This window comes from Psittacula echo (genome assembly GCF_963264785.1).
Source record: "Psittacula echo genome assembly, chromosome: 24".
NCBI lineage: Eukaryota > Metazoa > Chordata > Aves > Psittaciformes > Psittacidae > Psittacula > Psittacula echo.
The window spans coordinates 2976954-2991837 of record NC_137759.1 but is presented as its reverse complement, the minus strand read 5'-3'; the positions used below and the strand labels follow the sequence as shown (position 1 = coordinate 2991837).

The 14884-nt window shown below is 44.3% G+C and overlaps 1 protein-coding gene across 3 annotated transcripts in view; it reads right to left on the bottom strand.

Moving 5' to 3' along the window:
- The window catches only part of KDM4B (lysine demethylase 4B), an 82115-nt gene that overhangs the window by 54870 nt on the left and 12361 nt on the right, over positions 1-14884 (bottom strand). For all 3 annotated transcript variants that reach the window (XM_080633814.1, XM_080633812.1, XM_080633813.1), the window contains exons 2-5: positions 9802-9964; positions 7548-7723; positions 7159-7273; positions 5837-6030 (exon numbers count right to left, since the gene is read on the bottom strand). In XM_080633814.1, coding sequence (XP_080489940.1) covers positions 5837-6030; positions 7159-7273; positions 7548-7723; positions 9802-9942 — 626 coding nt within the window. In that variant the 5' untranslated portion in view covers positions 9943-9964. The remainder of the gene's footprint in view (positions 1-5836; positions 6031-7158; positions 7274-7547; positions 7724-9801; positions 9965-14884) is intronic.

Genomic DNA, 14884 nt, shown 5'->3' with positions numbered 1-14884 from the left:
AAAGTAAAACTTGGGGGGGGGGGGGTGGGGGGGTGGGGGTGGAGGGTGTGTGTGTGGAATGAGGGAGGGAATTACTCATATGGAGCAAAACAAAAAGTCAGTGTAACTAATTCAGAGTCCTCAGTCCCCCCAAGGGCAAAACACCTCTGTGATTCCAGCTAAGCTCTCTTTAAGGAACTCACAGGATCTCCAGGGTGCAAGGGTTACCGAGATCTCAATAATCAACACTTAGAATCACATCTGATCACTTCAAGAACCCTGTGCAATGGCCTCCTGAGGGAACGGAATAGAAGGCAGTAAACGATGCAAAGGCCAAGTGTCCTTCCCCCCTGCTGCCAAACAATTCAGTATCAACCATTAAGCCCATCTGCTTTAAATGAGATGACATCCAGCTCCCAACAAACTGAAACGTATGTGAGAGTGTGTCAAAGCAGAGGGATGGTTCGGAATACCATGCTGGGGAAATGGGGATAAGGAAGACAAGCTGGAAGAGTTAAGCTCTGGGATGTTATTAGGTCATTTTCTTTCTCCAAGACAGTTTTCCAGGGATTAACATTTTCTATCCTGGGGGGAAGAGAGGACAAGAGTTCTGAGACAGCAGCAATGCTCCCAAAGACAACAATGACAATTGAAATCAGCAGCAAGATCCTCAGCACTTCAGATCTGCTGCTGCTTTGGTGTATGCTTGTAGCCAAGAATAAAGAGGGCTCCTTTTACAACCTTCTCCCAGGGGAACAATCACATCTTCCTTTCAATTTCCCCATCCTAACACTGGTAGAAAATGGGAGATTTCCCTAGTCTCCATCAGTAACAGATACTACGAGTTTATTAACTGTAGATGTGACAAGCAAGTCCTCCCAAGGACTTGTGTTCCCTGATTCCTACAAACAGACTTACCCTACTCCTGGAGGAAAGAAAGCAGGAATTCCATAGTACTTCAACCAACAAAGCCTTCCAGTAATGCTGGGGACTTTCAAACAAGCAGAAGACAGAAGTCACTAGACAGAAGTCCAGAAGTGCTTTCTTCACACATAACTGTAGCCCTGACCACTGCCTTCAGCTAATCACATCATTTTAAAATGCCTTTGGTAATTTGTCCTTAATTCCACATAAACTGCCGTTCTAGCATAGAGCACACTTTGTGATAGCAAAGGCAAACAGATTAGGCATGATCCACTTTCAGCAAGGGAATGTTTTGGAGAGAAGACCATATAACTTAAAAGCTAAAGCTGGCTCCCTGCTTTAATTAAAGGGGATTAAACATCCATCATGATAAGGAAACAGGGACATTTCATAAAAATCAATTACTGTCCCCAATGTCACTCTGGTTTCACACCTGCAGCTTCTGAACCAACACAGTGTAAAAGCCCATTAGTACTTACAGAAGGTACATTAAATATTGTTGCTATACAGCAGGATCAGCCACAAAATACCTTCTTACCCAGTCAGGTGTTACGGTGTTGACAAAACAAGATAGAGCCATTCCACCTCCAAAGTACATCCATCACATTCCCATTAGTGAGATTTAACGTTTCCTTCAGCACTTCCCTCCCACAGGAAGCCCCTCAGGTGGGTATTGCACATGTTGACAGAGATGAAACAAAGCGATGGTGGGGTACTGCGGGGTTTAAAAATACACTTCTGAAACTGCAAGGGCTGAGACACACACGCTCCTCAATAAAATGCCATAATAACCATGAAGTATGAGGCTTGGCATTCAGTTTTGTTGCTTCTGTCATTATAAAAATCTTCTCTTAGCATCATTTGACAATATGCTCTATTTTAGCTCTCGGCATACGAACGTATAAGGTAATTATACATAATACGTATAATTGATACAGTAAAAGCTCCTACCACAAGAGGTTTAATATAGGGCTGCAAAATGAAATACATTCAAAGTTTGGAAAAAAACAAAGACTGTGAAAAGGTTGTAATTAAACTGCTAATGGGAGAGGGGCACTCTTTTGTCATTTGAGAAACAAGCAAGCAGGAGCTGCAAGCCGGCAGCTCCCTGCCTGAGCAGCCCAACACCGAGTTACACAACAGCTTTGATGCAAAGTGCCCACACTTCCTGCGTGACCTCTTCAGCCTGTCAGGCTGATTTGCCAGGTCAAAGCAACAACAGTGTGGCTACAACATGGACCAGCTGCATACGTGTGAGCAACAGCACATCAGAAAAGATGATCATCTTCTATGCGAGGGAAGGGTGACCTGGAAGGGGTAGTGTGGGTATCTGTGCAGCAGCAATCATTGTGGCTAAAGAAAGACAGTGCTCATTCTTCTTAGTACAAGGAAGAACTTCAGAAATAAATGCAATGCAATCTGCAGGAACAGAGAAATCATTTAATGAGACTTACATCACCCCCTTTCCTCTGCCTCATCACTGGATGATCCTTTACTGCTCAAGTACCTCACTTAGTGCTGAACACTGCTTTTAACCTGCATCCCCCAGTGACACAGCTCTGTGTAGACAGCTCACACTGCTGCAGCCTGTTCTACTCTGTTTATGGAAAGAAACAGTAAAAGAAAGTGTTGGCAGCAGGACTTCTCTGCAGTGACAGCAACACATTAATCAAGGAGCTGTATGATCAAGCAAATGATCCTTAGGTTGTACAAAGAAGCCATCTTCAGACATTTGTTTTAATGGTAATCCCAGTCTGCAAAGCACATGCTGTGTAAGAGCTGTAAACCAGATTTTCAAAGATAGAAATGAAAGACACATATGAAATCCTATGTCAGTAATTATCCTCCCTGACCCATGAGACAGATTCCTTTCTCAGCTTATCTTGGTCCACTGAGGCGGCTTCTCATGGGCTGAACATATGCTGCAGACCTCCCCAAGAAGATACTGCACCCCTTCCACAGCAATTGAACAGGAAACTCTTGTAGAACCCACTCAGTAACCTCCATGGGCCAGGTTCCCTTCTCACCTTGCCTTCACAAGGAAGCAGAGCTGGTGGCTTCTCATCACTCCTACACGCTACCTGCAAAGCAGGGCTTGAGATGCACAGCCTGGGTTAAAGTAGCCTCAGATAACTTACGAGAGACATGAAGAGGAGTTATGGTTTTTAACAGACAATTTTAAGCAGAATACTACAGAGTCCTTGGTTTCACTACATAAATATCTCTGCCAGCCAAACAATAACTCTGCCTCCTATTTTAGAGCTCAGCCCGAAGTGGTAGACTTTGTAACTCTCCACACTCCTGCTATCCCCTGAGGTGCTTCTCAGATGATCACTGTTAGAGTCAAAGAGACTATAAAAAGGATGAAGAAAGCTGGGAAATTTCCACAGAGATGATGCCAGAAAAACCAGCCCATTTTAGCCATCCTTGGGTAAAGCCAGGCTGCACCATTGGAATTTCATCACTGAAGTCCAAGAGCTCCCCCAGCTGAGCTCTGCAATGACTGCAACCACAACCAGAAGACAGGCGATTGCTCGGGTACCTGGAAAGTTCCAGATCTGCTCCAAGGGATATTCAGCTTTACTCCTCAGAAGCCACAGAAGAGCTTAAGAACTCATTAACAGAAGCTGTCATAGTGAAGAACATGGAAGAAATGACTTGGGCAAGTGGCATACTCTTGCCTTATGCTTAAGGGAACAGCAGAGAGGCTTGCCAAACCAGCAGCAGCATTCTGTCACAATATATTTAGTTTTGTGTTATACACTGTCATCTGTATAATAAGAACACTCCATTGAAAGGGAAAATGTTTTGCCCAAAACATGATCTGTCCTCAAAATCCTCATCTTCCCCCAACTGTGTAAGGTTTGTAGAACTAGTTACTATAAAAGGACTACACAAACACAGAATGGCTGGATAAAAACCCTCCCTGGGGGAAAAGTACTTAGCAAATAGCATAGCAAACCCAAACCCAAGCAGGTGCAGAGCATGTTCCCGCTTTGAGTTTTAACCACCAACACCCGAGCTCCTTTACAAGATGATTTTATGATCTTTATTCTAACTATAAGCAATAGCAACTGAACTCTTCTTTGGTTTGTTTCTTTACTATGCAAGCCATATTTCCCAAGGAAACAACAGCAACATAAGGAAAAACCACTGTTTTAAAGATGAGGCAACAGTTCCATGCACTGAGTTTGAGTATCTCTTTATGATACACACAGTATGTAGATATCCACATATACCAAACAACAGCATGAAGTTCCTAAGATGCATACAAGAAGAAAACTGGTTTAGGTGAGGTATAAATCCAAAATGAAGTACCTGTTCTCTAACTTCTGCTCACAGTGTGAGTTTGTGGAACAGCCATTGTTTTTATGCTGGGATCACCTTCTCTTTTCAAGCTGATCTGTTCTTATTTCTACTTTTTGAAAGCAATAACCCCCTATTCTGAGTTCAGAGCAAAAAGCAAGCAGAAGACAGATGACGCAGGACTGATTAAGAGGCAGGTACGAAAAGAGCAGTTGGACACAAGCATGGTGGCACGACCCTCCCAGAAACCTCAGGTCAGTTGCTCATACAGCTCTTGAAGCAGCCAACCCCTGTGTGCTGAAACCACCACAAAGATGACACTGGCATTGCTGGTTGTCACCAGGGCGAAGGAGAGGATGTGCTTCTTGCGTGCTGGTGGCACCATCTACTGGAGATAGGGACTGAATAAAACCGGGTTTGAATGAACCACTTCTGAAAATGAAGGGAAAAACTGAGAGTACCTAAAGCGAGAGTGTGGCACATTCTGTTCCTACTCCAGAGATGTTTCTTGAGATCAAGCTCGTTTAACAGACATGTCACAAGAGATTCTGCAAAATCCTTGTGCCTCTGCTTGAAAGAGGGAGATCAGGATTCAGATCTACTGTGGAAACAGACCTTCTGACACGCTGGAAAGATTGTTAAAGTTCACATGAAGACTAAAATTGAATAGACAGATTCAGACCCTCCTTTTCTAGAGTGTAAAAGAACACTACATCCATTCATTATAGTCTCTTTGCCGTCAGTAGCTCTTACATGCCCACAGGCACTAAGAGCCTGGAGATACTTGGTGTCACTGGGGACTCATACTGCAGGGACATGGAAGGTTCTTGTCTGCCTCTGCCAGGACACAGTGACAGCAGCTTCCCAGTGACATTTAAGCTCCAATTTGCACGTAAATGTCAATATTTATTAGTCACATCAAGAGGTTCAGCTAAGCTCTTCTGGGTTGCTAAGTCTCTGTGGTTATGCTTTTAAGTAGGAGGCTTGAGAAAGAACACCACCAGCTCTTGGTAACTTACTCCAGATTCCCCAGGTTCTTCATTTCACCCTTATCTATTGCTTAGTTTTGTGAAAAGTCCTTTCAAACCAGTCTATGCATCAGAGGGATGAAAAATGCTTCCCAGTGTTCTAAGAACTGACCTTGAAAAAGTAACCCTTTGACTCACCTTGTCCTTGGGAGTTGTAAGCACATTTAAATCCTGGAAGTAACAGACGTTTCCTGCCTGCAGCTTGATGCAGAACACCACACTTTCACTATTAAAGTACACCTGAAGCATCCCCATATTCCCATCACCATTTGCTCTCCCACATTAGTGGAAGTGCTCTCCTGTGCATTACTTTGCAAAAATCCCCAAGCTGTTGAAATCTGGTTTTAATTGTGAAGTCAACAAGTCTCCCTAATTCTGCTCCTTTCTAGAAAGATGGGAATTAGGCCTCTGAGCAAGTTAGCATGAAAGGAAGTAAAATTCCTTTCAATTGTAGAATAGGAAAGGAGGAAAAAAATGGGAAATGACAGAGAGATCAGATTGATGGAAATAGGTAGACTTGAAAAAAGAGATATTGCAGTGGTCTCTAAGTAGAGGGTAAAGGTACATAATCACCATCTGCTTAGTACTCTGTCACTTACCAGGATTTTGGCTCCCCAAAATGCAAGTAGTTGATGCTGTACAGATCCATGTCCTCAGTATGCCACGCAAATGTTGTCTTCCACATCCCAAAGTAGAGGTAGGGAGTGTTTACACCTTCTATAATAATGCCACACTCATGTTCCACCATATCTAAGAGGGTGTTCAGATTGCCAATATTCCATTCTTCCACATCCTGTAATTCAAAAGAAATGTTTTGTACTGGAACATATCAGGACTTGCTATAACTGAATAATAGCCACAGCTTCCTTTCAGAGCCTTAAAATAGGGTGTCATCCTGGTGTCATCTACACTAATTTAATCCAATCTGCTTCCAGAAAGCCTACTTTTAATGCTCAGCAATAACCAAGAAAAGGATGTGCTACCAGCACTTTGTGGCAAAGGGATGATTGCTGGCTTCTCACTCTCTGAAGAGGCACTTGTACTGCGTGATATCCTACCATTAAGTAACCATTCTACTAATAAACACAAGACAAAGTAGAGGTAAAAGACACTTCTCTCAATGACATATTCCATCCAGATGTTCTTCATTTGATGAGCATGTACCAGCTGATGAGAAACACCAGACTTCAATGCGGCCAAAGTGGTGGAAGCCTCTGCAAAATCTTTAACCTTGAGATGGCTTGAAAAGTAATACAATCTCCAAAAGGAAACTAAGAGTCACCTTCACACCCCTTTTCCCCAGTGTACTTAATATGCACACAAGTAACTGATAGGTATGTGAGCAATCCCAGCTTCGTTCTGCTGGCTGGAGTAACTGCAAGACAGTAACTCAAGCTGCTCAATCTTGACCCTGTCTAAATTAACCTGAAGAGGGACAGGGAGGAAAGGGCTGAAGAAAGGAAGCAGCTGAAAAGAGAGGTGCAAAGTGAGGTGATGCAGAAGGAGAACGTCTTCCATGACATTCACACCTCAATGCTTGCACCAATAGGGAACATTCTTTAGGTGTGACTGGTAATTCCATTCTTTAAAAACTGCTTATAGGAACTTCAGGAAGCACAATGTATGTTCAATCCATTGCTAAAGCTGCTTCTCCTAAAGGCTGTGTTTGTGTCTGGGTCTGTCACCTTCCCTGACACATTTTATTCCCTTTAAAAACAAAGGGGAAAAAAACCTAGAATGATAAAGATCAGGGTCAAGGTGGGAAGTTCAGTCACCCCTTGGTAATGAGGGAAAAATAAAGATATCTGCTTTTTTAAGGTTGCTAAACAAAATCAATTCTGAATTACTGTTCCTAGAGGAGAGAAAAGCAATAAGAGAGCCAGCGTCCATATTTAAAATAAATGAGGAACGTTCCACTTACGGCATCATACAGTGAGCCACTGATATCAGCCCCATAAATTGGTGAGACAAATGTGAGATTCTTCCAGTATTTGCGCTCTAAGTCTTCAAAATCTTGATGGCGTGGAGTACAGTACCTGGTAAGGACATGGAAAAGATAAGGATGCAAGAACCCCTGAGGGACGCTCATCACAGATAATGACTGAAAAGTCATTCCTTTCAGGCAGACTCAAGCTACACCAAAAGCCACCAAGTTACAAACTTATTTGAGATTCTGGATGTAAACTTCCAAGAGAAAGCAGTTTCCTCCCAAATGCTTCTTCTTTAACAAGGCTGCATTTGCTTTTCAGCTTGTTTCTAGAAAGAAAGGCTTTCCACACAACTCCCCCCCATCACTTGACACCAACATACTTCTCGCTGTTAGCCAGACGCCGGTACTCTCCCACAGTCATCGGTTTCTTCTGTATATTATACTGGGTGAACAGCCCCGACTGCCCAGTAACAACCTGCTGAATAGGAGCTGGGATAATCATGTCATCTATGTCATCATAGGTTTTCCGAGGCTTCCATTCCTTGGGAGGAATCACCTGGAATTGGGGGGGAAACAAACAACAAAATTACTTGATGTTCACAACAGGCACACACAATTCTCCTGAAGATAAAGCTGCGGGAGTGGACGGGATTTCATCCCACTGCTGCAGGTTATCAGGTAACAGCAGCAGCTCAAATAACCAGCACAGATGACAAGCCAACTGTTCTGCATCTGCTGAGGCACAGGACTGGCTGACATAGAGGGCTGCCAGCCTGCCTGCTAGCAGAAGAGTCGCACAAGACAGCCAGGGAGGATAAAAAGAGGTAGAGTTATACCAAGGAAGCGTGCTGCCTGCCGGAAGGACTGCCTTCCCCTCCAGATGGAATTCCTTGCTCACCTACCATTCCACAAAGCTGCATGAAGACTCCAGCAGCATGTTGCATCTCTACAAGTCCATAACCTTTGATAGGAGTGTAAACAACTATTCCATCCTGAAATCCCTTACCTGAGGGTTTTCTTGAGGGGGATAGTGCTTTTGGTTTGGTTGGGGTTTTATTTAACTAGGAAAGCCAAATTCCTGTTGCATTATTAATTGATGTTTCTGTATTTGTAGGTGACATATCAGGGACCAACTCCTTCAATGAAAAGGGGTAAGGGCTAGAGAAGAACAAAAGGAAACCAAGGGGAACACGTCCAGAACTCTTTCCTCAGGCTTAGAGGCTGCACAAAAAACACTCACCCTGCTGCAAAGCAGTCCCAAATCTGGAAGAAAAAGTTGTAATTTTAAACAGAAGAGCTGCCAACAATTCTAGGCTCAAGATCAGAGAACCATCACTGGGACATTCAGCAGGCATGTGCAGTGACAAAATACAATGTCTGCAATCTAAATTGGTGGAAGGATCAGCCAAAAAAAGTTACGGGAACTGGAGGACAAGTCATTGATTTTGTGGGCATGGTTCCCCCAGGCTACGATGAGCTCGACTTTCATTACAAGGCTCCAAAATGCAGTTGCAAGAGACAGTGACAAAAATTACCCTGAAATGCTGAGATTTAGTCCTACAAGTAAAGCAATTTCTTTACAACATCTGGAATTTACCAACAACCATCATTAAAATTATCTACCCTGGCAGGCTCCTGGAATGTAATTGCCGGTACACTTGAGTGGACAAGGAAACGTTTCACAGAGAGCTTTTATCAATACCCAGCTCTATTTAGAACTGTAACATAAACAGTAATTGACCTATGGGTTAGAAAAAATGAAATTATTTCATGCCTAACAGCTTTATTCCTCTGCTGTGCTTTATTAAGCTCTGCTAAATACCATTTGTAACAACTACCTTGTCAGAACAGCTCATCTCCCTCAGCCTATGGTGCAAAACACAGCTCAAGCCACAAAAATACTCTTTCTAATCAGTTAGTCCTGATTTTTTCCAAGCAGTTGTATGTCAAGCACTGGAACTGAGAAACTTCACATGAAGAGTTCTCAGAAAGCTTCATCAGTGTAAAGATGTGGATGGGAAGGAAGCAGAGAGATGGTTTACAGCTGGCTGGAGAACTGCTTCCTGAAGGTCAAAAAGGCTTTCAGGCATTTATCACACAGAGGACATATTTACAGGCCTAGATTCAAGTCAGCCTAAGGTGGCAGCCTAGAACATGAGAAAGGTAAGGAGAAAAAGCCTGCACCCATTCATGTAGCTATGATTTACATCTTCTCCATCCAAACCTAGCAGATGTCAAAAGCTTGATCTGCTACCCTACACTCTGGGGGAAACTGAAAACCTCCCACCTCCAGCCCTTGAGGACCATGGCTACTGCTATCAGTGTCCTCAGCAACAGAAGGAGGACACAGAAATACCCTTAACCCATTGCTGCAGGGGCTGGGAATGTGCCGTTTTCCATCAGGAAAAGCCATCCAGCAAATAAACCCTTCTTTAACTCTTAGGCAAGGCCTGGAACTCCTTTGCCTTTCCCCTCCTGGTAAACCAAGACAGAGGTTGCAAGTCTGATTTACAAGAACAAGCTCTGCGTGACTCCGTGAAAGCAAAAACTGCTTCACAGACACCCTACATAAAGCAGAGCCTCGGGAAGGCAGCCTTCAGGAAGCTTTCCACTACCTCAGCGAGGGCAACTCACCTTGGCCAGCCCCGCTCGGTGGGCTCCTTGTGATTCCATGTACGCAATGTACTTCCCAAAGTCCCGGAACTCCTCAAGGGTGGGACGAAAGGTCATGATCTTGCATCCAGGGTTCTGCGGGCTCGGCACTTCCGACCCCATGTTTCTGGTACGACGCAAGGGCCTGGAGGGGAAGCAAAAAGGGAGAGAAAAATAAGAGGAGGGGCAGAAGAAAACATACTGGTTAAAAAAGTCAGGTTTCTTTCTGCTTCCTTTAATGAATGTCACAGGGGCATGGATGCATTTTTCATTTCTCTCCCCTGCTCCCTCAAGACAGTATTTGTAAGTAATATCTATTCTAAACTGGATAAGATGAGCTTTAACAGAAACACCCAGTCTATTTGCTAGCAGGGCCCTAAGAAGGGGCAAGTATCAGCGGCCTCCTGATACCAGCATCATCTGCAAGATCAGACAGGGCCTAAATATAGATCACAGCCTGAACAGTCTCCTCCATTCATCCTATGAAGCCGTGTCTCAACAGAACAGGGGTCACCAACAACAAACTTCTCACTACCTTCAGGATCTACTCAGTGTGTGAGTGTGGAACTAGTGCCCCACAGAGCCAGAATGTTTCATCCTTTTCTGTATCACAGAAACCCAGCCTGGTTTGGGTTGGAAGGGACCTTAAAGCTCATCCAGCTCCAAGCCCTGCCACGGGCAGGGACCCCTTCCACTGGAGCAACTTGCTCCAAGCCCCTGTGTCCAACCTGGCCTTGAACACTGCCAGGGATGGGGCAGCCACAGCTTCTCTGGGCACCCTGTGCCAGCGCCGCAGCACCCTCACAGAGAAGAGCTTCTGCCTTAGATCTAACCTGAACTTCCAGTTTCAGTTTATACCCATTACTCCTTCTCCTACTGCTACACTCACTGATGAAGAGTCCCTCTCTGGCAGGAGAGGAACTATCTAGGTTCAAAAACAACAGCTCTGACCAATATTCTTTTTTTATCCACATGCTACATAAAAAAATTATAATATTAGGGGTTTTGTTAAAAACAATTTCATTACAGTTTGTATTTGCAGTGAATACAGATGAAACGAAGGGTCAGACAATTCCTAAAGGAAATGTAGATGCAGGATTTCAAGGCATCTTTCCAGGTGAAAAGCAAAATTGCTCCATTTACATGCCAATTCACAGAGGAAAAAAGAAACCAACACCACAATTCAGGGTGAAATGAGCAGTTTTTAAATGGACCTTCCTAGATTGTGCTGGAAACTTCGAAGGTAAACCCTTAAAACAAAATGGTTTAATGGCATTTTAGTTGCAAATGTAACTACAAAAACATTCTCCATGTCAGAAGAGCAGCCGCAGCACATCCAATATGCTCAAGCTATCACGAGAGGGCAGCACGGGGCTTGTAAGGAATGAAAGGTGCAGCCGCACTATGCCAAAACACGAGTTGTAAATCACAAGCAAAGCACGTTTGGGTTTAAATTGATTTCAAACCAGCCAAGAAGTACTCCAGATGCTCTCTGTGTTAGGAAACACAAAACAGAGGAATGCTTCTATCAGTGTTTTAATCAGCGAGTGTGCACACAACTCACCCGTCTCCAGAGAGACATCAGATACTCTGCCTGCCCCCTTCAAGTAAACCCAACCTCACACTAAGTGGGAAAGACTCTATACCAATTATTATTATTGTTATTTCCAAGGCAAATGAACAGTCTGGACTTGAAATTTTAGAAAAGAGAAGATTTTAGGATTCTTCAGAGTTCCTTTCCTGTCAGATCTGTCTCAAAGCAATGGGCTGAAGGTCAAAGCCTTTCCACAGCACAGACTTACGGGAATTTCATGCAGAAAATCACAGCCTCTCGTGCTCATCCTACCCCTTGAGCTCTCATCTTCAGGGTGCCCCTGCCCCAAAGGGATCTCCAGCCTTGCCATGCAGAAAAAGACTTGCTCTGTTTCAGGGTCAGCATTTGAAGATAAGAAACAGTATTCCTAAATATCCCCAAGAACAAGTTACTTGTTTTGCAGAAAACACAAGAGGAGGAAACAGCATCTCCCATGCCCGAGACAAACCACAGGAGCTGATAAGCTCCAGGCATCCATTTGCCAAAGGTTTCCTCCAAAACGCTGAAGAAGAGCATTGTTTACCAGGAAAACACAAAGTCATTAGGGTAGGAAGGGAGCTGTGGAGATCATCTAATCCAACCCCCCCACTGAGGCAGGGCCACCAAATACAGCAGATCACAGCCACGACTGGAAAGGAAACAAGAAGTGACTGGTGAAGTGGGACACACACAGGAACCATCCCCAAACTTTCATTCCAACACTGTCGCACTGAGAATGTTGTGCTATTTATAAACAGGGTCTGGAAATGCCACGAGAGTTCACCGGAGCAGGAAGTACCGAGTCAGGCTCCACAGCAGCACGGCTGCTCCTGAGGATCTGGCTCAGGGAAAGGAGCTTGAATTCCATCCTGAGGAGGATGCGTGCCAGTACCATCTGCTCCAGGGATGCCTTCCCAGGCTTTGCAGCTTTACCCACAACCAGGGGAAAAAAAGCTAGTAAAACAATCAAAGCAAGGATTTATCCCATCTTTTCCTCGAGATCATCTCCAGCAATTCCAATTTTATTCAACGAACTGGGAGTGAATAGTCAAAATACCTGCTACAACAAAGCGGGGGATCAAAAACTACTTCATGCAAAGCTTAATCAATAAATTAAAGCACCTACCTGCCCCAGTACAAACTGCAACTCTGGAATGCAGAGACAGCAAAGAACAACAGATTTTTCCATGTTTATTCCCATCCCTTTATTCTAAGGAACATCTTAACACCTACCCCAGATAATGTTTCACGGAATCATGGAATGGTTTGGGTTGGAAGGGACCTTAAAGCTCATCCAGTTCCAACCGCCTGCCACAGGCAGGGACACCTTCCACTAGAGCAGGGTGCTCCAGGAAGGCTGCCAGGAATGGGGCATGGAAGCCACAGAGAAGTTTTGGGAGAAAAGAATCCCTTTGCACATCGCAGCTCTAATGTATTTTGGATAAACAGTGGCAGGATTTACTCTTCCCTCCTTCCCAGCTCCCAGTATCAGAGGGGACAAGAGGCCAAGCAAGGCAGTGGGATAAGCCCAGGGCTGTGGCAGCAACCTTCCTTATGGGATTTCCAGGAGACAGCCTCACTAAAACAGTGCCACAAGAAGCTCGCCAGCAGCACTGAGGACTATTTCACAGCCGATTCCAACTATTCCAAGAACACTGAAAGTATTCTTCACTCACGGCTCTGCCGTGCAGCAGGGTGGAGGGTGACGATATGAACAAATCTTCTCTCTTTACTGTCAATACTGAAAAGGATGATTTTGCAGAAAGAATCTAAGCTCCCTATTAGTTCTTGACAAGAAGAATGAAGGTATTTTTCTCAGCTGGACACATTCAGTTTCTTTGTAAGAGAGAGTAACGACCTGAAAACCTTCTAAACTGCAACCACAGTATGGAAACACTAAACTTGTCTCCAGAGGGATGATCTCGATGGACACAAAGAGCTGAGCTTTTCATTTCAATGACTTTTACATGAGACTTTTCCCTCTAACATTGATGTGAACCAAGACACTTTTGTGACTGAAATCCTACACCTGTTGATTGAAACCTTTGTAGAGCACAGAAAAAGCCCAAGAAACCCAGCGGAGATCAAGGACTCGTGCTTGCTAAAGGACTTACAGGACTGAGAATCCTTCCTCCAGGGAAAGCCTTGGAACTTCCAAGTAGTTCCCTGCTGCTCCCCTGCTACTGATCTTGGAGAAGTGGATAACGCCAACTCATTCTCCTTTGCTTTTGAGTCGGGGGTAACCTTGACTAAAGGTAGTGACTATCAGTGGAAACAAATGTGCCAAATCCTGTACCTACGCCCAGGGCACACAGCTGCAGATGTAGAGCAAACTCATCCTGCTGGTTTGCTTTAAACCCTCCGTTATCAATCCGGATTTGAACAGTAAAACCACAGCAGAATTTATGGCAGAGGACTCACTGTGTTTATACAGTAACACTAGAGCCATCTTTAAACTTGCTGAACAAACTTTATATGTTCTCTGGGACTCTCAGTTTCTTCAATAAACCAGAACACATGCACCTTCAGAGCCCTTTAAAGAAGGCACCAGGTCTAAAGGTAAACTTCTACCCACGAAACGTATGCCCAACTACCACGTACATTACACTGCATACAGCTGGCAGAACCACATTTGAACAACCTGCTTCTCCAAAAGGTGCAGCTTTCTATCATCAACCCCACAAAAAAAAATCCTGCTGCCTTTTTGCCCCAAAGGCCTTGAAGCCAGACAATGGAAATTCAAAAAGATGAAGGAAAATGCCCTTTGGAACACATGCCTATAGCAAAACCGAAGAAAGGAGATGTTCAAAATCTGGTAGACAAAACCACTGCATGGAAAAGCACAGGCAGCAAAAACAACCTTGTGAGAAGAGGATATACAGCACCCACAGCAACTCCCCAAGATTTCACTTGTGTTGGAAGGGGCTGGAAAGACACATGGAAATACCCTCCTGAGTGCACCACGCAACCTGCTGCCAACTCAGAGCAGCAAATACACAGTGGCCTGCTTGCGCCGGTGATGGGGACATGCTGGCACCAGCATCACACCCTGCTGAAGGAGGAAGAAGCACAGCCATCAAAATTTCACACAACAAACAAAGCACTGGCCGCAGTTTGAAGCAAGAGGAAATCTCACAGCAGTACCCACTTGGATAGCTGCTGAGCTCCCACCATCGCCATTTGTTCTTCTCCTGTGCCAAATATGATGATTTGTGGTGCCATGGTACAAAATGATCAGGAAGGTGACTCTGGTTACATGGCTGTGCTTTAGAAGCATGGAGCTGTAGACTTTTCAAGCAGGAGGACAAAGCCACCATCTCAAACCACTGCCTCATGATGCAAAAAAGAGAATTTCAAACATCTGACACCGTTAGAGAAGACTGAGTAGATTAAACTCTTCCAGGAGGCAAACTGGTAACAACATAGTCTCTCTTCCCCAAACAAGAAAGCAAGCTTGTTGACTTCTGCATATCTGGAGTTTGCACACACCTG